The following is a 27,159-nucleotide window of genomic DNA, read 5'->3' as shown; positions in this document are numbered from 1 at the left end:
CCTGGCTACAGTGCAGTAGCATGATCATAGCTTACTGCAATCTCAAATTCCTGGGCTCTAGCAATCCTGCAGCCTCTGCCTCCAGAGTGGCTGGGAATACAGGCATATGCCACTGTGCCCAGCTAATTTTTAAATTTGTAGAGATGGGGTCTCACTATGTCGCCCAGGCTGGTCTCAAACTCCTGGGCTCAAGCGATACTTCTGCCTTGGCCTCCCAAAGTGTTGGGATTATAGGCATGAGCCACCACTCCTACCTCCTCAGTTAATGTTAAGGATACTTTTTTATTTATTGTATCTTTTGATTAACTGCATAATAATAGCAAATATAAAAACCAGCTGTATTGGGAGTAAACTTTTTATTTTGATTATTTTCCCCCACTTTAGTAAGAAGAATATCATTTAATCCATCCTCTCTCTGTTTTAAAGAAAGTACAATAAGCCATCCACATTGATGTGTTTTTGTATGTGTGGATTCAACCAACTGGATCAGAAATATTTAGGGGGAAAAAAACCATGTGTAGTGAACATGTAGACTTTTTTTCTTGTCATTATTTTCTAAAATATTACATAGTACAACAACAATTTGCATAGCATTTTCATTATTTAGGTAGTTTATGTAATCTAGGGATGATTTAAAGTATACTGGAGGATGTGTGTAGGCTATATGCAAATAAAATGGACTTGAGCTCCTGCGGATTTTGGTATTAATAGGGAATCCTGGAACCAATCCCCCACAGATACCAAGGTACTACTCCCATAGGTTTTTTTGACTTTTTTCTAATGAAGCACATTTATATCAGGTTTCTCTGCTGAAACAACGATTACGAAATGGCCCGATGAATGTTGATGTACTAAAACCACTTCCTCAGCTGGAACCACAGGCTGAAGTCTTCACTAAAGAAGAGAATCCAGAGAGTGATGTAGAGCCAGTAGGTAAGCTTCATTTTGTCAAAAGGTTAATTTAAAAACTAGAGGAGAGCCAGGCTCCTTGGCTTACACCTTTAATCCCAACGCTTTGGGAGGCCAGTGTGGGAGGATCACTTGAGTTCAGGAGTTTGAGACCAGCCTGGGCAACATAGAGAAAACCCTTCTCCACAAGAAAAACAAAAACAAAAATGAAACCCCAAGAAAACCTAGAGGAAGATTTTGAGAGATTCCAGGATGTGAGCTGATAGATATGGGCTGAGGTAGAAGTATCCATGGTCCTAATAGTTTCAGAAAGATGCAAGGGTTTGTTTTGTTTTTTTGGTTCTTTGTTGTTATTTAGGAGAAAATAAGTGTTTTTTGGTTGCTTGTTTGTTTATTTGAGATGGTGTCTCACTCTGTTGCCTAGGCTGGAGTGCAGTGGCATGATCTCGGCTCACTGCAACCTCCATCTCCTGGGTTCAAGCGATTCTCCTGCCTCAGCCTCCCGAGTAGCTGGGATTACAGGCACGCACCACCATGCCCGGCTAATTTTTGTATTTTCAGTAGAGACGGGCTTTTACCATGTTGGCCAGGCTGGTCTCGAACTCCTAATCTCAAGTAATCTACCTGCCTCAGCCTCCCAAAGTATTGGGATTACAGGTGTGAGTCACTGTGCCCAACCAAAATAATTGTTTTAATATGCAAAAATTTCATAGTCTATAACACCACATTTTCATTGTAATTGAAATTCATTTATTATGCTACACTGTTTTATTAATAGCAGTAGCTAGATTTCATATGAACAGGTCAGTTCTGCTTACATGCTAATAAATGTGCTATTTGTAATTGTTTGGATATTTTAGTTTTTAAATATTGCTTAAATAGTTCTATATTCATAGATATTTGTATTTGTCCTATTAATTGCTTTTTAACTGGAAAAAGAAGAAATAGCTATATTTTGTCTTAAAATTCAGTTACAGCCTTCTTTGCTTTGAGGATTGAGGTATATATGCAGTAAAATTCCCATCTTTTATTTCCTAGCTTTTTCTTTCAAAGGGACTTATGATAAACTTGGAGTAAGTAGTTGAGCAGTTAACTATCTGAGCAACCAGCCTATGGTGGGGTGGTGGGGTGGTGGGGCGAGGGATCAGTTCTGAAATTCCCAGACATGTGGAAACTTCAGACTCATAAATGTAAAGAGATGGAGAAAGTCGCACTTATCAGAACTCCTCTCAGAAAGAGATTAGAATGTGGTTGGAAAGAATACTGTACTTTATTAATCCTTTTGGGAGGTGAGCTAAGACACAATTTTGAATAACAAAAGATGATTATCAAACTGTCATTTTAAGGAGGGTAGATTCAGCTAATGTTAGTTAACTACTGTGCCATTCTGAATGGGGTTGAACCACAAAGAGGTGAATTCACTACTAAGCTGCTTCAGATAAAGATTAAACAACTAATACTAAGTAGAGGTTTGGAAGGGTGCCAGTTTATTAGCTGACTAGGGTTGTCCCTTCTTCATCTGACTAAGAGTATATCAGAATATTGGTGTAAGAATACACTCCTGGTCAGGTGTGGTGGCTCTCACCTGTAATCCCAGCACTTGGGGAGGCTGAAGCAGGCGGATTGCCTGAGATCAGGAGTTCGAGACTAGTCTGGCCAACATGGTGAAACCCCACCTCTACTAAAAATACAAACAAGTTAGCCAGACGTGGTGGTATGCGCCTGTAATCCCAGCTACTTGGGAGGCTGAGGCAGGGGAATTGCTTGAACCAGGGAGGTGGAGTTTGCAGTGAGCCGAGATCACGCCACTGCAGTCCAGCCTGGGCGGCAAAATGAGGCTCCGTCTCAAAAAAAAAAAAGAGGGAATACACACCTGTGTAGTAACAGACTGTTCCTGGAGCGCCCTTATATTTGTAACTGCCCAATGGGTTCACCTTGCCCACTGCCTAGACAGAGCTGATTTATCAAGATAGGGGAATTGCAGTAGAGAAAGTAATTCACGCAGAGCCGAGTGTGCACGTGACCAGAGTTTTATTTTACTCAAATCAGTCTCGCCAAGCATTCACGGATCCTAGTTTTTAAGAACAATTTAGTGGGTGGGAGGAAGCCGGTGAGCCAGGAGTGCTGATTGGTCAGGTCAAAGATGATATCATAGGGAATCAAAGCTGTCTTCTTGTGCTGAGTCACTTCCTGGGTGGGAGCCACAAGATCAGCTGAGCCAATTTATCGATCTGGGTGTTGCCAGCTGATCCATCAAGTGCAGGGTCTGCAAAATATCTCAAGCGGTGATATTAGGAGCAGTTTAGTGGTGGTCAGAATCTTGTAGCCTTCAGCTGCATGACTCCTAAATGATAATTTCTAATCTTTTGGCTAATTTGTTAGTCCTACAAAGGCAATCTAGTCTCCAGGCAAGAAGGAGGTTTGTTTGGGAAATGGCTTTTATTGTCCTTGTTTTAAACTATAAACTAAGTTCTCCCAAAGTTAGTTCAGCCTACACCCAGGAACGAACAATGACAGTTTAAAGGTTAGAACCAAGATGGAGTCGGTTAGATTAGATCTCTTTGGCTGTCGCAGTCATAATTTTCCAAAGGCGGTTTCATATTCCTTACTGATGGCCCCTTCTTATGTTGCTTTATTGTTAGTGGAAGATGGAACTTCTGCTAAAACACTGGAAACACTCCAGCAAAGAGTTAAGCGTCAAGAGAACCTACTTAAGCGTTGTAAGGAAACAATTCAGTCACATAAGGAACAATGTACACTATTAACTAGTGAAAAAGAAGCTCTGCAAGAACAACTGGATGAAAGACTTCAAGAACTAGAAAAGATAAAGGTAAAAGAGCAGATGAGTTTTGTTCTAATTTAATCCTATAAAATTAGAACCATAGGCTCCACAGCATGGCTTGTACCTCTGGGAAAGGAGAGTGGATGGAAAGGGCATTTTTGTTTGCCCTGGCCTACATAACACCAAACCTTGAGACTTCTGTGTACTTTTCTCCTTCTGCGCTGTAACATGTATATAAATTAGATAAATGTTTAGAGTTCTCAAATGAGAAGAAGCTTTATTAGAGATGGAAATGAATTTAAAAATTTTTTTTAGGACCTTCATATGGCCGAGAAGACTAAACTTATCACTCAGTTGCGTGATGCAAAGAACTTAATTGAACAGCTTGAACAAGATAAGGTAAAACAACAAAACCTATGATACTAAAATTTGTCAAGAGGCCCCAACGTTTACTTTTGGAAACAGTTGGAAACATTCGTGCTTGTTTCTGTTTTCCAAAAATTATTGCAGCTTTTTCCATGAAAAATCTTTTTAATTTCTAGATTTTTGTAACTACTAGCATTAGTTTTGTATCATGTGAAACTGATTCTCAGATTTCTTGATCCTAGTCAGCATTTTGATTTGTAGACTAGAATAACTGTTGCAAAGGAAGTTTATATTTATAGTACATAACTACTTTACAGAGAAAAGTTATTTATAGTTAAGGCATTCTAAATGTGAATGATATCAGTATGTTCTTTCAAATAATATGGAAACAGATTAATCTCTCAGATAAGTTGCCTAAAAAATAAATAAGGGGCTGGGCACAGTGGCTCATGCCTTTAATCTCAGCACTTTGGGAGGCTGAGGCGGGAGGATTGCTTGAAGCCAGAAGTTCAAGATCAACCTGGGCAGTAAAGCAAGACCTCCTCTCTACAAAAAATAAAAAATTAGCTGGGTATGTTGGTATATGCCTGTGGTCCCAGCTACTCGGGAGGCTGAGGCAGGAGGATTGCTTGAGCCCAGGAGTTAGAGGCTGCAGTGAGCTATGATCACACTAGTGTACTGCAGCCTGGGTGACAGGGTGAGACCCTGTCTCTTAAAAAAACAACAAAAATAAATTATAATGTATATATTAGCATAAATAAAAATGTCTACAAATGAATTTTAGAATGTGTAGGTGAGATTAGAGGATTGAGGAAGGAATGAGTCTTACCTTTGGTAGTTTGGAGTTGGAGCAGCAGCTATAGCTACGCAGCAAAGACAACCAGAAAATTCATGGGTAAACAGTTTTGACCTGTCTTTCAGCTCCAAGTTCTTGGGTCCTTTTTCTAAGCAGCTCCCAGTTTGTTCCATAGCATCCACCATTTTCTTTAATATGCCGGGTTATCACTACAGTATTTTAAGTGGTCATGTAATTAAGAACATGTCAGAGCTGTCCTGCTGTTAAAATGTATTGGCGATCTTTTTCATCCTTTTGATAATACTGCTTTGCTAGATTATAAACTTCTTGAGGGTCTACTTAAATTGTTTATTATTATTATTATTATTATGAAGAGCTTAAAACATTTACAAAAGAAAAGCTGCTAAAATGAATTTCTTTGAACCCACCATCCCGCTTCAACAGTTAACATCTCATGACTAATCTTGTTTCATCTGTACCTTCTCAACTTTCATTGTCTTACTTACCCAGAATTGTTTTAGAGCAAATCCAAGAAATCTTATCATTTTTTTCCAAAAGTATTTTAATATATCTTTAAAATAAAAGATGTTATTTTTACAATACTATAACCACATTATTATGATCACATCTAAAAATTTAATAATTTTTAAATATGACCTGCTATCTAGTCAGTTTCAGATTTTCTCTAGTTTCTCATATATTTTTTGCTCTTTTATGAATCAGGGTCCAAATAAAGTTTTTTCATTGCAATTGGTTGATATGACTCTTAAGATTTCTTTTAATTTACTGGTTCGATTATCTTCTCTCCTTCTCTTTCCACTATATTTTGAAGAAACTGAAGGCCCACGATTTTGTTTTGAGATTTCATATAACAGTGCCTCACTTACCTGGTTGTTATCTCTCTGTCTCTCCATTAATATTAGCCATCTGGAAGAGTCATACTCTAAAGCAAGGGTTGGCAAACCCTACGGAGAGGGTGCTAATCTTAAGACCATGAAATAGTTGTCACAAAGTCTGAACATTTTTTCAAGAGACAAGTGAACCACCTCATTTTTTGTTAGTCCTAAATGACTTTTTTACTGTATACCATTTAGTTGTCTTTTTCCCCCGCTGACGTCCATTTCTAGTGTAGATTATCCAGAAAGAGGGAACAGAAGTAACTAGCAAGTTGGAGGAATGGGGATGCCTTACAAAGTAAGGAATAGTGATGGTACCAGAGACAGTCACAGGAAGAAAGAGAAAAACCAGGTAGATGTGTCCTGGGGTTTTGCTTTATCCAGTATGGCAGCAGGCACCTTCCATTCTCAAGTGTCTGGGGTTATCCCCATGTTATAGCACAGATCAATACTTGCAGTTTATTGTAGTGCCAAGCCAGGTTCAGAAGACTATATTTTGTTCATTATAAACTGTTTACTAAGACAGATAGCACATTTGTAGAAAGGTTATAAAATAAATCTTTTAAGTAATAATGTTTTAATGCTTTCAGGATTAAACTATTAAAATTTGTAATGTAAAAAATACTGTTATGCTAGGTAATAGGATTAGAGCAGAAAACAGACCTCAGTTTGTGAAGTAGTGAAATAATTGTTACACTGTACTTAGCAAGAAATATCATTTTTTTCTGCCTTTTATTTTTTATTCTGTCACCCAGGCTGGAGTGCAATGGCGTGATCTCAGCTCACTTCAACCTCCGCCCCTTGGGTTCAAGCAATTCTCCTGCCTCAGCCTCCTGAGTAGCTGGGATTACAGGCATGTACCACCATGCCTGGCTAATTTTTGTATTTTTAGTAGAGACAGGGTTTCGCCATGTTGGCCAGGCTGGTCTTGAACTCCTGATCTCAGGTGATCCACTCTCCTTGGCCTCCCAAAGTGCTGGGATTACAGACATGAGTCACCATGCCCGGCCTTTTTCTGCCTTTTAAATTAAGTTTTATCTGTGCTGTTGATGATGCAGTTTTGTTATACAAATGTTTTAGAGTCTTCACTTCTATTCAGGGAATGGTAATCGCAGAGACAAAACGTCAGATGCATGAAACCCTGGAAATGAAAGAAGAAGAAATTGTTCAGCTCCGTAGTCGCATCAAACAGATGACTACCCAGGGAGAGGAATTACGGGAACAGAAAGAAAAGTCCGAAAGAGCTGGTAAGAACTCGAGGGTTACTTGTTTTATGTTGGAACTCAAAAGTTACTTAAAGTGCTTGACCAGTATTTTAAAAAATGAGTTAAATATTGATAAAAATTCTTAACTATAGAGGCTCCTAATAAGACACCCATCTGCTCATTAGAGGAGGCAGAGGTTGGCAAACTGTGGCCTGTGGGCCAGATCCAGCCCACAGCCTGTTTATGTACAGCCCTTAGGCTAAGGATGATTTTTACATTTTTAAGTAGTTGAACAAAAGAAAAATATATGACAGAGACCATATGTGGTCTACAAAACCTAAAATATTTATCATCTGGCCCCTTACAGAAAATGTGTGCTGACAGAGTATCAAAATTAAAATTTAAAATTTTAGAACTTCCCAGTAGGTACGGCATGGTACTTATTAAATAATTGCTACCTTATAGATGCTTTAGGGTAAACAAAAAGTATAAGTTATAGTCTGCTTTTAAAGAGAATAATGAACACTTCAGTGTTAATAGCATGTTTTGACACAATAAATGCTGGGCTATAAAGTATAGAAACCAGCATAGTATTCAACAAGGTACAAAACCAACTAAAGCTAGGAAAGGAGGGATGTTTGAAAGAGGAGAGAGCAGGATGAACTGTGCCTTTAAATCAGTGAAGATGAGAGTTTTGAATTGGACCTCAAATAATCAATAGAATGGGCCTAACAAGAGAGGTGTGGGCAGCACACATTTCAGGTGCTACAATGCCATAAACAGGCACAGTGATCATAGTGGGTGTATGAATCAGCTGAAAACCATTCTTACTGAAGTGGGAAATGCAGTTGGATTGTAAAGGAACTGACTATTGAAATCTTAAAAGGTAGGTAGCTGAGTTTAGACTTTGAAATACAAAGTAACAGGAAACCAGTAATAGGAAGGCGTAATGTGATGGGAGCTAGGGTTTTATGTAGAAAAGAAATGAAATAGGAAGTCAAACTTAGAAGCAAAGACAGAAATCCAGTTTGAGGGACTGTGAGCTTTGGCCACCTTGCTAGGATGGTGGTTCTAGGAAGGAGAAGAAAGGTAGAATCTGTAGAATTTGGTATCTGATCAACTCAGGGAGGCAGAAGAAAAGTAAGGACTCTAAGTTGACTCCAAAGTTTTAAGCTTAGGACACTTAATGAATAGTAGTGTGGAATTAGAATAGGAAATCTAAAGGGGGAAGTTGAGAATTGGAGTGAAATGATGGGTTTTTTAGATACACTGAATTTGAGCCAGTCATGAGCTTTTCAAATGGAATTGAGTTGCAGGAATTTGGAAATAAGAAATTGGAACATCTTTCAGGAGTCGTCAGCCTAGGATTGAAGCCTGTGGTTAAATCTGTAGGAGAGGCAGATTTCTACAAAAGATTAAGTTTTACAGTAGTAGTAATAGTCGTGGCGGTAACAGCAGCAGCTGCTTCTGCTGACACTTATTTAGCACTTGTTGCTGCTACTACTACTGCTGCTACTATTGTTAATACTACTGCTAGCCATTACTTACTTTAGTAATGCTCTGCTCTAAGGGCTTTGCTTGTATTTACTTGTATTGCATCCTCACAAGTGTATGAAATAATACTATTATCTTCATTTTACAAATAAGCTAACCTAAGAACATAGAAGTTAAGTAATTTACCTACATTTATGCACAGAGAGTAAGTATATACTCAAGATTTAATCCAGGCATTTTGACCCAGAGTCTGTGCTCTTAACCATATAGAGGTCTTGAGTTTGGCAATGAGACATAAATGAGGAAAAAAAAAAAAAGTTACCTCATGAAGTCATAGGAATTGTGGATAGTTTTTTGGGGGAATATAAGATGTGTTTCAAGAAATGAAGAAGGTAGGATGAAGACTTTGAAAAGGTCTTTGAATTTGGCAAGGATTTGATTTGGAGGATGCAGTTTTGAGAAATGATTTTATAAACCAGATTTTAAGGTGTTAAGGAGGGGACTGGGTCTCTAGACAGAGAAATAGTTGACTATTTCATGAATATCTCCCCATCTTCTTGGACTTATTTTATGGATAAAATGACTGGGGAATTTAGTTAATGAATTTGTTCTCATCAAACCTAAGAAAACTTCCCTTTAGAGAGAGTAGATGCCATCTTTCAGAATATAATCTTTGAAGACTTACTTGAAGCAGTTTGAGTGTTGTAAGACATTGGGTTTAACAGGTTTGCTTTCAGTGAACAGAAAATCTAATGCATAGCCTCAGCTTCTCATATCAAGCCTTTCCATTTTCAGAACTGCTTTCTGTTGACTGTTGTAGCCAGTAGAGAGAAAATGTTGGTCAGGGGATTACATTTCTTTTAAAATTCGGTGTACTTAATGAGGAGATAGAAACTGATTAATAAATATCAAGTTGAAAAGGGTAAATGATGAAAAGGTAGACAAAATATATAGTTCATTCACATGCGGATAAAATTTTCAGGTATATGTTCCAGTTAAACCTTTAATAGAACAGCTTTCCTTCCCTTGCTTGCTTCTCCAAAACACAGATATATTTTGTCTTTCAGTGTGATTTTCATAAACCATATTTTTATAAATATTTGATAGCCTAAAGGTTTAAAATTTTTTCTATTAATACTGTCAAAAATAAAAAATAAATACTAAAAGAATTAAGATTTAAATTATTATTCCTTTTTTTTGGGGCACAATCTCGGCTCACTGCAACCTCCGCCTCCTGGGTCCAGTGATTCTCGTGCCTCAGGCTCCTGAGTAGCTGGGTTTACAGATGTGTGCCACCACACCTGGCTAATTTTTGTATTTTTAGTAGAGACGAGGTTTCACTATGTTGGCCAGGCTGGTCTCGAACTCCCAACCTCAGGTAATCCACCCTCCTTGGCCTTTCAAAGTGCTGGGATGACAGGCGTGAGCCACTGCGCCCTGCCAGATTTAAATTATTAATGGATACATTTATTTTGGAAAGTCTTCAGATAACAAAGTTGTAAGTGCTTTTATAGATTTCTTAAAAATTATATTTGTAGTCATAATAATTGAGGGCTAAGAGCAAAGTTGTAACAAACTGGCTCTACATTGAAGATAATGCCTTTTACATCTATAATGAAAGCTAGTTTTGCACACAAACTGTATTTCATTTAATAGTCTTAGTTGAGTCTAAACAGAACTGTTCAAGTAGGAAGTGATTCTTAGTTCAAATGTAAAGGCATATGCCAATTGAAAGAAAACTTCCAATTAAGTACTAAACATAAGAAAAGGTCAATGTAAAGGAAGTAGGATTTCTATAAATAGTCTGGCTATTGGAAAATTCAGTTGCTGTATTAAATATTTGTTTTCTTCTTTGTTAGATTTAAAATTCAAAGGCTAAACATAATAACTGGCCATGTGAAGGAAACATTAACATCATTACAGCTTGCTATTAGGATTTTAGAAGTAGATATGTCCACATAAAACTCTTATCTAGAAAATAAACTCTCCAAATGCATTTTCAACTGTGAAGAAATTTAATTCTGATATTGCTAGTAATTCTTGATGTGAATATTAGTAGACAAATCACTAATTCCTTTGGCTCACTTATTCTGGATGTCAAAATCAGCTCAAGAACATTCCCCACTACTTTTCTTGGGAAACAGTCTCTTAAGCTGCTCCTCATATTTTTTTCTAGATGAATTGTGGTGCCTTTAATATGTTGGAGGACAGAGGAAATCTGAATGTCTTTGATTTTAAATAGGATGATTTTCTTTATTTTATTTTTCTGTTTTTGCATGCTGGCATAAAAAGAATAATTCTATTATAAAATACTGAGACTGTGAATACAATGGTGTACCGATTTCAGGATGGTGTATCAACCTGTAGTTCTTAAATAGTCTCCTCTCTAGTGGAAATGTTAGGCATATTTTTTGAAGTATGAGAGCATAGCATTCTTGTTTTGTTAAAAATATGTATTTTAGTGGATAAAGAAAACAAAAAATAAGTTTATTGGTTATAAGCGCTTCTACAATTGTTGATAGTGTTTCTTTCTAGTTGTTACTTAAGAACAGATGGTCATATCTTCTATTAACCAGATTTTAAACTTGGAAAAGTTTGGTGATTCAGCTTAAGTGCATAATGCTGTATTTTAACTCTCCAGGAAATTATATCCTCAGTGTAGCACCAGTGTAGAATGTTAATGCTACTGAAGTTCACACTAGTTCTTGGCTGTTCTCTCTGTGTGTGTGTGTGTGTGTGTGTGTGTGTGTGTGTGTGTGTGTGTGTGTGTGTGTGTGTGTGTGTGTATCAGGATAGGAGATGGGGTAGCTAATTATTAATACAGTGTATTACCAAAAAATTGGAAAATAGAGAAAATCACATCACTGTTGTTTTAGTAAATTTCCATTTAGTGTTTTCTCTAATTTTTATTTTTTTATTATTGTAATAATGCTGCACATTCAATTTTGTATATTCTTCTTCCCCATTTAGCATTATGTTATTGACACTTTTACGTGTTGCTAAAGTACTAACATATTTTAATGGCTGTGTCAGAGTGCATGTACATCATTTACTTGGTTATCATTTCCTTATTGTTTACCATCTAGATTATTATATATTTTTGTTATACTATTGTGACAATTTTGAGATATAGCTTATTAGATCTTTGAATTTTATCTCAGGATAAATTCTTAACCATAGACTTTTAGTCGTTTTCGTTAGCTACTTTTAAGTGATTTAAATATATATAGCCATTAAAAAAGTAACCCATGCCACAGTGTTAATCCTCCCCCCCATTAAAATGTTTTTTCCTACAATTATGCAAAATGAATAAAATATTTTGCTTAGATTAGGGAAGTTTCTAGAGTATAGTAACTTTTGTAAACCCCATTTCCCTTTCATGTACCTTGTCTTTGCTGAAGTTACTTGTTTTGTATGATTGGTGGCATTTAAAAACTTGGACTAACTCATAACATTCTTTGCTTTTTTATTGTCATGTTGTGTTTGTGCAGGAAATAAGTTTTTTATTCATTTGTATAGTATAGGTCTGATACACCAAAATAAATTCATTAGACCATATTTATTTGATGTTTGAAGGACCCTTTAAAATAGTTTATCTGTTTAAATAATGTGTAAGATTTATGCATTTTTATATAACAAACCAAAATCACATGTGTATTTAACTGCTTTGTTAGTTGCTGATAATTTATGTAACAAAATTTTCTCGGAGTCTTAAGTCTCACAAAACATCTTATTTTTGTGCATCCACACATGCCAATAAGTGAATCATGGTGCCTTTCCCAAGCCTTGTATGAACAGGACTGGGGTAAGGGCTATTTTTTTTCTTATCATGGGTACTTAGAATAAGCTTTACAAAGAAAATTCCATGTTTCTCAGGCAAAAAAAAAAAAAAAAAAAGAATTAAAGTAGATTTTAAGTGTGCCATGTTAGATAAGTAATATGTACGTATTTTGGCACTAAATGAATAACTGCTGGAAAAATTTATTTTAAATGGCTTTTAAAATGCAATTATTTATGTCGCCAACAATGTCACTATTACTTGAAACCATCAGTAGTTTAAAAACACATTTCTTTGGTGCAGGATTATATTTCTAATTTAATCAATGTACTTAGCTTTAGCCTAATATTTTTCAACATTAGCCTGATGTTTTCAAGGTATTTGATAGATAAATGTGTATGTAAAATGTACAGGAAAATTTGGGGCTGCACACGGTGGCTCACGCCTGAAATCCCAGCACTTTGGGAGACTGAGGCGGGTGGATCACCTGAGGTCAGGAGTTCAAGACCAGCCTGGCCAACATGGTAAACCCCGTCTCTACTAAAAATATAAAAATTAGCCGGGCGTGGTGGCGTGTGCCTGTAATCCCAGCTACTCTGGAGGCTGAGGCAGGAGAATCACTTGAACCTGGGAGGCAGAGGTTGCAGTGAGCCGAGATCCTGCTGTTGCACTCTAGCCTGGACGACAGGAACGAAACTGTCTCAAAAAAAAAAAGAACAAAAAGAAAAAGAAAATTCGGATAAATTGGTAAATTTTTTGAAAGTCAAAGCATAGTCAGTTTATAGAATGAATCTTGTTATATATTTTGTAGTAAGGCTTAAAATGTAGATTTCCATTGCAAAAGTGATATTTACTAAATCTCTGCAAAGGCCCTAATTTATAGATAAGCATTGCACTATCTAATTTATGCCACCGGGTGGTAGTATTTTATTTTCATTTATGTAAGCTCTAGACTAGTAGCTTTCAGACTTTTTGATCTCAGGGACCTCTTAACACTCTTAAAACTTATTGGGGATTCCAAAGAGCTTTATTTATGTGGGTTATATGTATTGATATTTACTGTATTAGTAATTAAAAGTAAAATTTTTTTTTTTTTTTTTTTTTGAGACAGAGTCTCGCTCTGTCGCCCAAGCTGGAATGTAGTGGTGTGATCTCGGCTCACTGCAACCTTCGCCTCCTGGGTTCAAGCAATTCTCCTGCCTCAGCCTGCTGAGTAGCTGGGACTACAGGCGTGTGCCACCATGCCCAGCTAATTTTTTGTATTTTTAGTAGAGATGGAGTTTCACCGTGTTAGCCAGGATGGTCTCGAACTCTGACCTCGTGATCTGACCGCCTCGGACTCCCAAAGTGCTGAGATTTCAGGTGTGAGCCACTGCGCCTGGCTAAAAGTAAAAATTTTAACAATATTTGTTTAATTCATTTTAAAAAATAACAATTATAGGCCGGGTGTGGTGGCTCATGCCTGTAATCCCAGTACTTTGGCAGGCCGAGGTGGGTAGATCACTTGAGGGCCAGGGGTTTGAGAACAGCCTGGCCAACATGGCGAAACCCCGTCTCTACTAAAAATACAAAAATTAGCTGGATATGGTGGTGTGTGCTTGTAGTCCCAGCTACTCGGGAAGTTGAGGCAGGAGAATCGCTTGAACCCAGGAGGTGGAGGTTGCAATGAGCCAAGATCACGCTGCTGCACTCCAGCCGGGGCGACAGAGCGAGACTCTGTTTCAAAAATAAAAATAACAATTATAGGCCGGGCGTGGTGGCTCATGCCTGTCATCCCAGCACTTTGGGAGGCCGAGGCGGGTGGATTACCTGAGGTCAGGAGTTTGAGACCAGCCTGGCCAACATGGTGAACCCTGTCTCTACTAAAAATAAAAAAATTAGCCGGGCATGGTGGCACACACCTGTAATCCCAGCTACTCTGGAGGCTGAGGCAGGAGAATTGCTTGAGCCCGAGAGGCGGAGGTTGCAGTGAGCCAAGATTGTGCCATTGCACTCCAGCCTGGCTGACAGAGCGAGACTCTTGTCTCAAAACAAACAACAACAACAAACAAACAAAAAAAAAACCAGTTATAAATCCATTACATGTTAGCATAAATACTTTTTCATTGTACGTATATTTTCCAAAAGAAGGTTTAGTGTGAAGAATGGCCTTGTTTTACGTTTTTGTGATCTCATTGCTTGGCTTAATAAAATGCAGCTGGATTTTCATGCCTGTTTCTGCATTTAATCCGTTGTGATGTATTATTTTGGTTGAAATATGGGAAGAAAATCTACTCTTACATAGACACGTATTTGGAAAAGGGAGAATCTCACAGATCCTCTGAAAGGGTCTCAAGACCCCAGGATCTTTGGACCACATATTGAGAACTGCTGCTGTAGACTTTGATTTTATTTGCCAAAGAGGCTTGATGATTCAGTGGGAATTCTGATTAAATTTTTTTTGTTGCTTTTTCTATTAATTTGCATTTCATTCATTTTGTAGTGCATTTCATTCACTCATTTTGTTTGTTTGTTTTTGCTGGGATAAAGACAGGCATTGGCTTACTTATTTATTCTTCATGTCATTAACCAGCTTGTTAGGATCATCAGTTAATCTAGAGGTTAACAGCCTTTTCACATTTCTGCATTTTTGTGTATTTCCTACACTGGGAGTAGAAGTGGGTCTTGTTAACCACATAGTAAAGTGTTCTCTGGGACAGTGTAACAAAACAGTAATGCTGCATGAAACCTCAGAATTCTGGCATTTCTTATTATAATTGATTAGGATGCTCAGGATGAGGAGTATCCTAAGAAGTGCTGGAGTAGCAAAAACAATGCCACATTCTTCCTAGCTGTATCTAAGGATTAGTTATTTTATTCCCTTTTCTTACTACTTCAGCTTTTTGTGAAATATTTTCTTTGTCACTTAATACCTAGCATATGCTTGGCAGTTGGTAAAACAGCTGCTAAGTATGTATTTGATGACTGAATGGTTGGATTATTGAGCTACAGATTGTCAACCTTTCTCATTTAACCCTTATAGAGAGCATTTGTCCATTTTTATAATTCCCATGGATGTGAGTGAACCTCATCTGAAGTGGAAAGTGAGGAGCTAGCAATAAAGGGTCTGCCCTGCATTTTACTTAACTGACAGAGGATCATACTTACAGTTCATTAAAGATTGACCTGAAAGTATTTTTCAAGTGTATGTGTGTGTTTTTTTTTTTTTAAATAAAAATTGCCTGAGATACATTGAATTTTGCTTTGGAAGAACACAGTGTGTTCTTGCAACATTCTGCGGCAGTTCGTGCTTAGCCTTCCTATTGATGTGTGCTGTGACTGTGGTTTTCCCATGCACTCTTGCATGTTGGCAGAAGACTTGTCAGCTGTGACTGATGCACGCTTTATTTCTCCCCACTCACTTATCTTTTGTTGGGAATTTGAAAGATAAATTGTCTAGACATTTTGAACATACTTTTTTAGTACTTACGTTAAAATCCTAGTTTCACTTTGGAAAGGGTAGGGAATTCAGTTTTAGAATATTAGTAGGCTGTGGGCACCATTTCTGGGGGTTACAAGTTCAGGTGAGATGTTTCTGGGTAGTAAGTAAACTCTCAGTATATCCTCTTTAAACATAGTGATGAGACTCAGTGTTGGAGGCAGATTTCCTGTGAGGAAGTGGCTTCATTTGTGATACAGTGTAGAATCCATAATGGGTTTGAACTGTTTTCTGTGTTTGGATAATATATATATATAAAATATAAATGCCTTTCCCCACCGCTTTTTTTGGCTACTTAACATTTCCTTAAAGCACGATGGGGAGGTGGAAAGCAGTGGGTTTTGTGTCAGAAAGAAGTATAACATACTGCATTTTGTTGAGAGTTAAAAGCCATTAGTAATTGATTGGCTCAGAAATTCTGCTTCAGTAAGAAACATTGCCCAATGGAGCTCGATCCATGTCAGCATTCTTAGTTTTTAAAAGTATTGCAAGGTATGGATCGTTGCTTAAAGCCAGTTTTAAAGTTCTATCATCAGGCTTATATATTCAAGTTGATTTAACATCTGAAGGAAAATTTGGATGCTTCAGTTACCATATGTCAATGAAAGATTTCAGTGGTTTCTTTCTAGGTGTGAAATTATTTGGTTCCCTGACATGGTACTGGAAAGTGGGGGAGAGGGTTAAATTTAGATGAAAAGAACTGTGAAACCAAATCCATCCTACTTTCATCGTTGTATGATGGATAATAAGGTGACTTGGACAAACTGTTTTAGTGGATTAAACACTAAAATTCGACTGTATATAGAAGAATATCCTGAAATTTACTAAGTAGATTAGAAAACTTAATTAGCAGAAAATTATATCTAAACAGGAACTTGTGGCATGGATATTTTGTTGTTTGAAAAGGTGAGAACATTACGTTTATTTTTTTATACTGTGCTGGATTCTGGAATTTAAAAAATGAAAACAGAAAATTCACTAGGATTGACTACATAGTTTTGTTTTATTTTACTTAATTGACAAAAGGTTTTCATTTAAACTCTTATTTTGCTGAAAGGGTATCAAAACTGTCTTCAGTTTCTCCAGAGCCTGACTGAAGATATTTCTGTGAATTACTCAGAAATGCTGAGATGCAATTTTATATGCTGGATAATAATGAAAAGGTGCTGATGACATCTAAGCATTAAAAGACATCGTCATACCTTTTTTCATTCCTGCAGCGTTTAAACCTTCAACACAAACTAATTAGGCAGTAAGCATTTTGTTTCAGAATCTTTCCCATAATTAGTCACTTTACTTGACTGATTTTTTTAAGTGAGGGAACTAATTTCTTGTTAGTAGTAAGCATTAATTATTTCCATATTTTCTGTATGTTTGACGTTAGAATTTATAGTAAAAGAATATGTAAAACAAAGACACCATTTTTGTTTCCAACATATTTATATCTAAGGATTATCATTTTGGGGTTTGCAGGCAAATGCCAGTAAAGTTAGAGTAGGAATCTTTTTTTTTTTTTTTTTTTTTTTTGAGAGACAGGGTCTCACTTTGTCACCTAGGCTGGAGTGCAGTGGCACAATCACTGCTCACTGAAGCCTTGACCTCCCAGACTTAAGTGATCCTCCCACCTCAGCTGCTCAGAGTAGCTGAGACTACAGGTACAAGCCACGGCGCCTGGCTAATTTTTAATTTTTTTGTAGAGATGGGATTTCACTGTGTCTAGGCTGGTCTTGAACTCCTGGGCTCAGGCAATCCTCCCACCTTGGCCTCCCAAAGTGCTAGAATTATAGGCATGAGCCCCCCACTGCATCTGGCAATAGGAATCTCTATATATGATTTCAGCTAATTAATATTCCTTTGAAATTTAGACCTTATTTGAGTATCAGTTTTATACTTTGGGCATATAAAATAAATTGGATAGATTTGCTTTTTATATAAAAGATAATCACTTTGGGAGGCCAATGCGACGGATCCACGAGGTCAGGAGTTTGAGACCAGCTTGACCAATATGGTGAAACTCTGTCTCTACTAAAAATACAGAAATTAGCCGAGTCTGGTGGCGGGCGCCTGTAGTCACAGCTACTCTGGAGGCCGAGGCAGGATAATCGCTTGAACCTGGGAGGCAGAGGTTGCAGGGAGCCGAGATCTCGCCACTGCACTCTAGCTTGGGTGACAGAATGAGACTCCGTCTCAAAAGAAAAAAAAAAGATACATGGTTGCCAGATAAATTATTTTTTAAACGATTGGGCAAACTAAGTTGCCTTTCCCTGTTGTTACCAGAATTCACCCTTCTCTTGGCAATTTGCCTTTAATAAAATGCTTTAGAATAGATGTTTGTCTTCAGGTTTGCAATTCCTGTGCCCAAACCACTGTGTTAAACCAAATTGTTAATGAAAGGCCTTTTTTTCTGAGCTGCCATAGGTTGAAGTTCCTACATTTCTTATACCATTGGAAGTGAAAATATTATATATGTCAGTGAACAACTGTCTCCCTGGGACATACGTTTCTTGGTAGGATTACACACCCATCTTGAAAACTGAGTTTTGTTTATAGTCTATCTCAATAGTAGAGGGAAGGCTGGAGACTTCTGTGAGGACTAAAGGAAATAATCTAGGATGACAGTAGCAGTAGGACTTTCCTAGGGTATCATTATGCTAATAATGCATGTGTGTGTGTGCATACATACATATACAACCCACATATACGTACACATATACACAGGCATATACAGATCCTGCTTGACTTATGATGGGGTTAGAATTTGATAAATTCATTGTAAGTTGAAAATACCAGTATCAACTTGTGAAGGGCTTATCCAGACATAACTTTATTATTAAATGGAGGAGTGTACTGAATGAGTATTGCTTTTGCACCATTGTGAAGTTGACAAATCTAAGACCATCATAAGTCAGGGACCATCTGTATACAGAAATACACGTAAACACACACGTATTTTTTTTTTTTTTTTTTTTTTTGAGACAAAAGTCTTGCTCTGTCAGCCAGGCTGGAGTGCAGTGGCACCATCTTAGCTTGCTGCAGCCTCTGTCTCCCAGACTAAAGTGATTCTACTGCCTCAGACTTCCGAGTAGCTGGGATTACAGGCGTGTGCTAACACACCAGGCTAATTTTTAGTAGAGATGGGATTTCACTATGTTGGCCAGGCTGGTCTTGAACTCCTGACCTCAGGTAATTCACCTACCTCAGCCTCCAAAAGTGCTGGGATTACAGGTATGAGCCACTGTGCCGGGTCACACGTATGTATTTTTGGTGCCAAGTTACACACCTGTTGCACCCATCCTATCTGATTTTGTTTGATAATGTTGAGCTGTTTGGCTTCCTTAAAGACCTGGCCAGATGCAGTGTCTCATGCCTGTAATTCCAGCACTTTGGGAGGACAAGGTGGGTGGATCACTTGAGGTCAGGAGTTTGAGACCAGCCTGAAAAATATGGTGAAACCCCATCTCTACTAAAAATACAAAAATTAGCCAGGCATGGTGGTGCATGCCTGTGGTCCCAGCTACTTGGGAGGCTGAGGCAGGAGTATTACTTGAACCCGGGAGGCAGAGGTTGCAGTGAGCTGAGATCACACCACTGCACTCCAGCCTGGGTGACAGAGCAAGACTCCGTCTCAAACACACACACACACACAAACACACACACGAAAAAAACCTTACTACTCTAGCCAAGATGATTATTTTTGCAGAGCCTGAATTCTTCCTTATCTTACCCAAAAACCCCCTGCTGTGGTAGTGCCTTTCTATAATACTGTTGAATCAGGTAAAGATTTCTTTCCAGTCACCTGGAAACAACGCTGGTTTGAAACTTATACAAATAGTAAGTTTCATTTCAAAATATTCAGCCAGTAAATGTTTAAAAAAGAAACAAAAATCTCTGCTCTTTTATTATATAGTTAAGAAGTTTTTAAAAATAAAATATGCCTAAGAATAGTTTTTCCATTCTTAAAAGTGTCATAGTGAGTATATAATAGTATTACATAATTATTGATGATAAGAACTTTAGAGCAAACGAAAAACAATTGAAATTATACAGTACAGAAATAGGGACATGTCTTCATTTCTTTAAATGTACTATCCATAAGGAAACTGGTAGAGAATGGAGAGCCTTCAGTAATTTATTTTTTCCAAACTTCTAAGCTTAGGCTCATATAAACAGTCTTAATATCCTAATCCAGAACTCAGTGACAAATTGGTTTTGGTGACTGAATGTTTCTTGTGGCTTTGTTCAACAACTCCAGTATCTCTTGGCTTAGAACAGTGATGAGTTTTTTAACCTATCCTGCTACTGCTGCTCTTAGTTCTCAAAAATTGAATGTAAAACACTTTAGCTCAATGATAATATTTCTTGAGATACTTGTTTTCTGCTGTTTTCATTATAGCTTTTGAGGAACTTGAAAAAGCTTTGAGTACAGCCCAAAAAACAGAGGAAGCACGGAGAAAACTGAAGGCAGAAATGGATGAACAAATAAAAACTATCGAAAAAACAAGTGAGGAGGAACGCATCAGTCTTCAACAGGAATTAAGTCGGGTGAAACAGGAGGTTGTTGATGTAATGAAAGTAAGAATAATTCTGTAATGAAATGGGCTACAACAAATTTGAAATTTAAGTGTGTTTTTCCTTACACTCTTTGACTGTAAAGAAGAGTTTGTTTGTATTTTAGACATTGACTGTTTCCTGATATTCAGGATGTAGTAAAATTTTTGATAGATAAATGCATTTAATACTTAGGTAATTCTTTGGAACCTTTTAAGCTTTGCTTTCTCTCCAGTGGACTATGTTATAAACTGAGATGTGCCTTAACTGTTCTGTGGCTCCCCGACTCTTAGGCACCTTGAAGATAGGCTACTTAGCTACTTCAGTAGGATATCCTCCAAAGAACTTGGCCAAGAATGTACTTGCCTAATGTGTGTTGAGGGAATGAGGGAGTAAGTGACTGAGGGGCTAGATTGTTTAAATGTTTTAAAGGATCATTATTACTTAATGTTCTGGTTACGCTTAATATAGATAGACCTCACTTTAAAAGTTAGCTTTTTGGAAACATCTCTTAGAAATTAATGAATTTTTAAAATCCCGTAGGTTTTCGATTTTTCAGAAATATGAACATATCATCATGGCCCCTCCCTGCTCCCAGCTTCCTTCCTCACCCATTTTTTTCTGCTTTGTTTTTTTGCTTGTTTTTCCTCCTGTCATGTTTGCCTTTCTTGCCACTTTGCTCATTTTATCTTATTTCTTTACTGACTCCCCATTTATATTCTTGATATTTGATTATGGCCACTAAAATGGCTTAAGATAAATTATAGATCTGAATAGATGAGGCTTAGATTTCAGAGTTTCAGTATGCATTTCTATAACTCATGGTAAGGTTTCTGTGCTTTTACTTATGAGTGTATAACAGGCATTGAGGGGGGCAAATTATATTTCTTTCGTTTTCTTCTTCCTGCTGAACTATAGGTAATTTGCAAAGTAGAAATTATTTGTGGCCAATTATTGGATATATAAGACCTTAACTATAACTGCCTGACTGTATTTTAAGTTTTAAAATAGTCATATGATGTGATAAGTAATGTTATCATGGACTCCAACAACTTAAAAATAATGTATTATTTTGAAAGGTAATAATATAGACATATGGTATAAAAATCAGAAGATATGAAGTATGTAGTGAAAAGATTCCCGTGTTTTCCCAAAGAAAAGTGCTGTTTTCCTTTTTGAGTATATTTCCCAGAGATAGCCTGTGTATATAATTTCTCTTTTCTTCTCTAATTTTTTTTTCTTTTCCTTATAGATGGATTTATTAGGCTTTCCTTTAAATGGTATCTGGATTTTTTTTTTTTTTTAACTTAAAAACCACATGGACAATCCTGACATCATTTTTAAAAATTCAGTTTTTTCTTTTTTTAAACACAAAAGACAGCATGTTATATAGAATGTTCTATATTTTGCTTTTCCACTTAATAATCTTTCTAGGAGATTGTTCCTTAGCCATTGGTAGTTGATAATTCATAGTGATACTCCATTTATTTTAAAGGCTGCTCAAGATTCCATTGTATGAATGTCCTGTAATTTAATCAGTTTCCTGTTGATAGATATTTAGATTGTTTTCAGTTTATGCTATTGCAAATTATGAATTTTTTTTTCTTTTTTTTTTTTGAGACAGAGTCTTGCTCTGTCGCCAGGCTGGAGTGCAATGGTGTGATCTCGGTTCACTGCATCTTCCGCCTCCCACGTTCAAGTGATTCTCCTGCCTCAGCCTCCTGAGTAGCTGGGATTACAGGCGTGTGCCATCATGCCCGGCTAATTTTTATATTTTTAGTAGAGATGGGGTTTCTCCATGTTGGCCAGGCTGGTCTTGAACCCCTGACCTCAGGTGATCCACCTGCCTTGGCCTCCCAAATTGTTGGGATTACAGGCGTGAGCCACTGTGCCTGGCCTGTGAATATTCTTATTCATACTTGTTCACATTTGTATTTATTTAGGGTAGATGCCTAGAAGTGGAATATTAACTCAAGCAAAGATTACATGTAGTTTTAATTGTTGCCTAGTTGCTGTGAGGTCTGTGGAAGACAATTTATACCCTCACAAACAATGTATCAGAATATGTTCCCCCCCCCCATAAAGATGGCCTTATCTAACTTTATCTTTCCAAGTTTATAAGTTAAAAAAATTATTCTAATATATATAACTCTTACCAGTATGATACATATTTTTTTCTATTTAAGTTATTTGGCCAAATCCTTGACTCACTTTTCTGTTGGGCTGTTGGTCTTTTATTGATTTGTAGAGCTCTTTGTTTATAGTGAGAATTAGCCCTTTGGACATAGGTCCTTTTAGCCAAATAATTTTCTCAGTTTGTTATTTGTTGACTTTATTTACAACTTGTTTTTGTAGAATTTTTTTTTTCCTTGTAGTTGAATTTATAAGGCTTTTCTTTAAATGCTATGTGGATTTTTTTTTTTTAATTTAAAAACACATGTTCAGTCCTGAGATAATTTTTTAAAAATTTGATTTTTTCTTCTGGCACTTTTATGGTTTTATTTTTTTTACTGTTAACATCTGTGATCCAACTGAAATTTATTTAGTGTAAGGAGTGAGGTAAGGATTCAACTTAAATTTTTCCCAGATGGCTACCAAATGGTCTCCATATCATTTATTTAGTAATCCACATTTCTCCCTCTGATATGCCATATTATCTTTTTTTTTGTAGAGACGGGGTCTGCCTGTTTTGTCCAGGCCAGTCTTGAACTCCTGGGCTCAAGCAATCCTCCTGCCTTGGCCTCCCAAAGTGCTGGGATTACAGGCATAAGCCACCATGCCCCACCCATATTATCTTTAATACACACTAAATTATTAAAGTATTAAATGTGAGTTTTTCTTTCTGCATTCTCTGTGCTGTTCCATTGCTTTGTCTGACCATGTGCAGCTGTTTACTCTAATTTTATAATATGCTATTTGGTAGCTTCTTCTTATTACTCTTATTTTTTGAAATAGTGTTGGTTATTCTTGCATGTTTATTTTGTCTAGTGGGCTCCCTCATTCTGTTTTTTTTTTTATATATTAACTTTTTAAATTTATATAAGGAGATTTGACATTTTTATGAGATTGAGGTTTCCTATCCAAAAAAAGAACCAGGGCTGTACCTTTTAATAAATAGTACATGCCTGGAAAGCTGGCCATAATTTGATTGGTGCAGCCCAGGGCGCACCTTCACCCAGTGTAGTGCCCTGTCTGAGAGCATCCTTATTCCTCAGCTGTGCTCCCCTATCCTGACTTGTAGGGAACATCCCTGCAAGATGTGGAAATGGAGTCTATTGTAGCAGTAGCAGCACTTGTCTTAAAATAAGAAGAAAACTACTGGTTATTCTTTTAACTATCATGGCTTTGATGACTTTGATCTATGCAGGAAATGTGTTTTCTCTTAGGAATATGATTTTTTCTTCTTAAAAAGTTATTAGTTTGAGTAAATTATAATAGTATTATTTAGTTGTGGGGTTACATATTTTATTTTGGGTGTCCTTATATTATCTATTTGGCTCATTTTCAGAAATCCTCAGAAGAACAAATTGCTAAGCTACAGAAGCTTCATGAAAAGGAGCTGGCCAGAAAAGAGCAGGAACTGACCAAGAAGCTTCAGACCCGAGAAAGGGAATTTCAGGAGCAAATGAAAGTAGCTCTTGTAAGTGTCTTTTTTTTTTTTTCTGCTATAGGTATACTTCTCAGAGTTACAAAGTTATCATCCTCTCACCGTTGCATTCCAGTTGGAAGTCAGACTACTGGCAGTCTTGACGTTTGGGTATAAAGAGAGGATATGGAGTAGGCAAGCTGTCAGAGCTTATTAGCTTGGTATTGTATGAAAATTAAATTTACTGATCTAACACACTTTCTTTTTTTGTATGAGATAGAGTCTCGCTCTGTCGCCTAGGCTAGAGTACAGTGCTGAGATCTTGGCTCACTGCAACCTCCATAATCTCTGTCTCCGCGGTTCAAGTGATTCTCCTACCTCAGCTTCCCAAGTAGCTGGGACTACAGGTGCACACCACGAAGCTCGGCTAATTTTTATTTTTTTATTTTTAGTAGAGATGGGGTTTCACCATGTTGGCCAGGCTGGTCTTGAACTCCTGACCTCAAGTGATCCGCCCACATTGGCCTCCCAAAGTGTTGGGATTACAGGCGTAAGCCACCGCGCTTGGCCACACTTTCTTTTTAAAACATTTAAAAATTTTTAACAATTTCTTTCAATATTTATATTTCTCTTTCATTGTCAATATTCAGTATAACTAACACACTTTCATTAAGCAGTTTGTTTATCCATCCCTCCCACCTGGCAGTAGGCTATGATTAGGGACAAAAAAAGGAAAAGATAGATTAATTGAAGCAGTGACTGCATAATTCAAGAAGAGAGTGCATAATTCAAGAAGAATGTCGAAAATCTCATCAGACTGAGTGTACCCAGAACTCAAGGCTGAGAAAATTTTGGCTGACTTGCATTTTACAGAAGAAGAAATAAAAATGGCCAAGTAATTTTTATTTTAAGTGGAATAATTTCAGTACTAATTTTCGGTCCATACGATGGCTTAAAAAAGAGTTAAATTAAAAAACTTCCTGAACTAACAAAAACAACCAGAAAGCAGATTGAGATTTTTGTTGAAAGATTTTTTACAATAGCATAATTTGAAAGTTTAAAACAAAAAATATTTTTCTTCACTTATGAAAGCCTTCTATATAAGTTGCCATAAAAAAGTGTTAGTGGCAAAAATGTAATTTGTTTTTGTATGAAATTATTATCCGTAAGATAATATGTGTAACTCAAAAATGCTTTCCGTGTAAAAGGATAATAAATAGTATTTTATATTTTAATCTTCTTTCTTACATATATTGTTGTTTTCACTCTTAGTTGCATCTGGGGCCCCGAGAATTTCTAGCAGCAGTGATTCTTGAAATGAGTTAACAAGTTCTCTAACCTGCTCTGTGGGGGCACGTGGATTTACAGTATGATTGGGTGTCTGTGGTCATGAAATTTACACATATATGGGCACATATTTTTTTCTTTGTTGATCCAGAAAATAATTAAAGCATTTTACAAGAATTCTTAAACTGTAACAGTACAACATAAATTAAAAATAGGGGCAAGAAAGTTAAGGAACAAAGTGGGAAATAAATAGTGCTAAAAATGCCTGTCATAAAGACCTACTCTGAGTTTTCACACTGGGGTAACTGACTTTTGGGGACACTGAGCTAGCCTTCATATACACATGTGTGGGTACCTGTGCCTGCCCTTTTCTTAATTCAGTGGACTATTAAAATTTCCTCCTTTATGGACATATAGAGATATATTTAAAATATAGTTTACATTAAATAATATAGTATATTTAAATGGATATTTTAAAATTAATGCTATGGAAACTAGTATTTTCTTATCAACCTGCTCATAACATGGTACAAAATCTTTCCTTAATTTAAGTAGTGCACTTGAGTATAGTGAACTGAAAGTATTGCAGTTGGCAATATCTGCTCTAAGCAATAGGTATAGATAAGTACACTTGTCTTAATTGGAGTTCAATTAAGAAATTAACATTTAATGTGTTAATTGACTGTTAAAAGTACTGTCTAGAGCTTCTCTTCTTAAAACACTAAACACTTTAAATTGAATATTGATACATGAAAAGACAATCAGAGAAGCTTTTAAGGATTGATGGGGTGGTAGAGCCAATGTAGCTTTGTTTTATAGATATTGTCTTGATCTTACCCATATATTCACAAGTAATCTTCTGATTTCAGTTTGATTTTCCATGTGGGGTCTCTTTCTAAATGAGATATTCTCACAAACTGTATAAACTTAAAATCTAGTTTCTAGACTTAGAGTAGAAATACCGAACTCTAGAGTGTAGAGATGAGGTAGTAGCAATTGTATGACCTTTCACATTCAGCAGTGTTTTGTAAAACAGTCAAGTAGTGGAAAAATAGCAGACATAGTGGGGTTATTGGAACAAAATTTTTCATATCAGTAGTAATTGTGGCAATTACCGCACTGGAAAAGCCATAGTGCCTTGTTTCTGCAGACTAGAGCATGGGAGGAGAGGGATGATGACGTTACCTGACCAACAGGGCTGGGTGCAGATCAAAAGAAATGAATGATTCCTGGGGAAGTACTTTGCGAATGCTGAAGATTTATGTGCGTTTAAGGTGGTATTAATTATTTTTGGCACAGGAAAAGAGTCAATCAGAATATTTGAAGATCAGCCAAGAAAAAGAACAGCAAGCATCTTTGGCCCTAGAAGAGTTAGAGTTACAGAAAAAAGCAATCCTCACAAAAAGTGAAAATAAACTTCAGGACCTTCAGCAAGAAGCAGAGACTTACAGAACTGTAAGTTTTAATAATATTCAGATTCTGGAGTTGTGAAATTATTTGCATATGAAAATTTGTTATCTCTTTAGTCAGTATAAAGTTTCAAAGATTACTGGATTAGATTTATGTATACATGCCCTTCATTTTTAGATAGTGTGAGCTATGCATGGGAGTGGATTTGGCTTTAGGCTCTGTGTTTATTGCATGGTGCTCCTGGTTCTGCCTTTAGCTGGCTGTATTTCTGTCAGCCACTCAGTCTGCTGCTTTTCACTGACCCTGCAGCATCTCCATTGCATACGCACCCTCGATGTCTAGGAAGTGGGCTCATTTTGTAGGCAGTACTTGCCCTGGCACCTTCCTGCTTGTCCAGGTTTATCTTATGCCATGTCCTGAACGTAATCCAGCCTCTGCTTATATCACAGTTTAATTACACTAGTGTGTTGCTTTTGCATTTGGTTTCCCCAGTTTTTCCATACTAAACATAGTCCTGTAATGAACATATTTGTGTGTATGTCCCAGAGTGTATGTTTTTTTAAAGGCCCTGTCTAATCCTTTCCTTAGCAGTATTTGAAATGTACAACCTGTTTTGAAAACTGA

At 36.9% G+C, this 27,159-nt stretch overlaps 1 protein-coding gene across 20 annotated transcripts in view; it reads left to right on the top strand.

Annotated features, from left to right (window-relative positions):
• The window catches only part of GOLGA4 (golgin A4), a 123,134-nt gene that overhangs the window by 51,766 nt on the left and 44,209 nt on the right, over window positions 1-27,159 (top strand). For all 20 annotated transcript variants that reach the window (XM_024244604.3, XM_024244601.3, XM_063722142.1 and 17 more), the window contains 7 exons: window positions 801-933; window positions 3,552-3,739; window positions 4,007-4,090; window positions 6,849-6,996; window positions 20,098-20,276; window positions 23,761-23,892; window positions 26,425-26,580. In XM_024244604.3, coding sequence (XP_024100372.3) covers window positions 801-933; window positions 3,552-3,739; window positions 4,007-4,090; window positions 6,849-6,996; window positions 20,098-20,276; window positions 23,761-23,892; window positions 26,425-26,580 — 1,020 coding nt within the window. The remainder of the gene's footprint in view (window positions 1-800; window positions 934-3,551; window positions 3,740-4,006; window positions 4,091-6,848; window positions 6,997-20,097; window positions 20,277-23,760; window positions 23,893-26,424; window positions 26,581-27,159) is intronic.

The sequence above is a fragment of the Pongo abelii genome, chromosome 2, assembly GCF_028885655.2.
Source record: "Pongo abelii isolate AG06213 chromosome 2, NHGRI_mPonAbe1-v2.0_pri, whole genome shotgun sequence".
In the NCBI taxonomy this organism is placed as follows: Eukaryota; Metazoa; Chordata; class Mammalia; order Primates; family Hominidae; genus Pongo; species Pongo abelii.
Note: the sequence above shows the minus strand (reverse complement) of the source record. Positions and strands in the feature narration are given on the sequence as shown.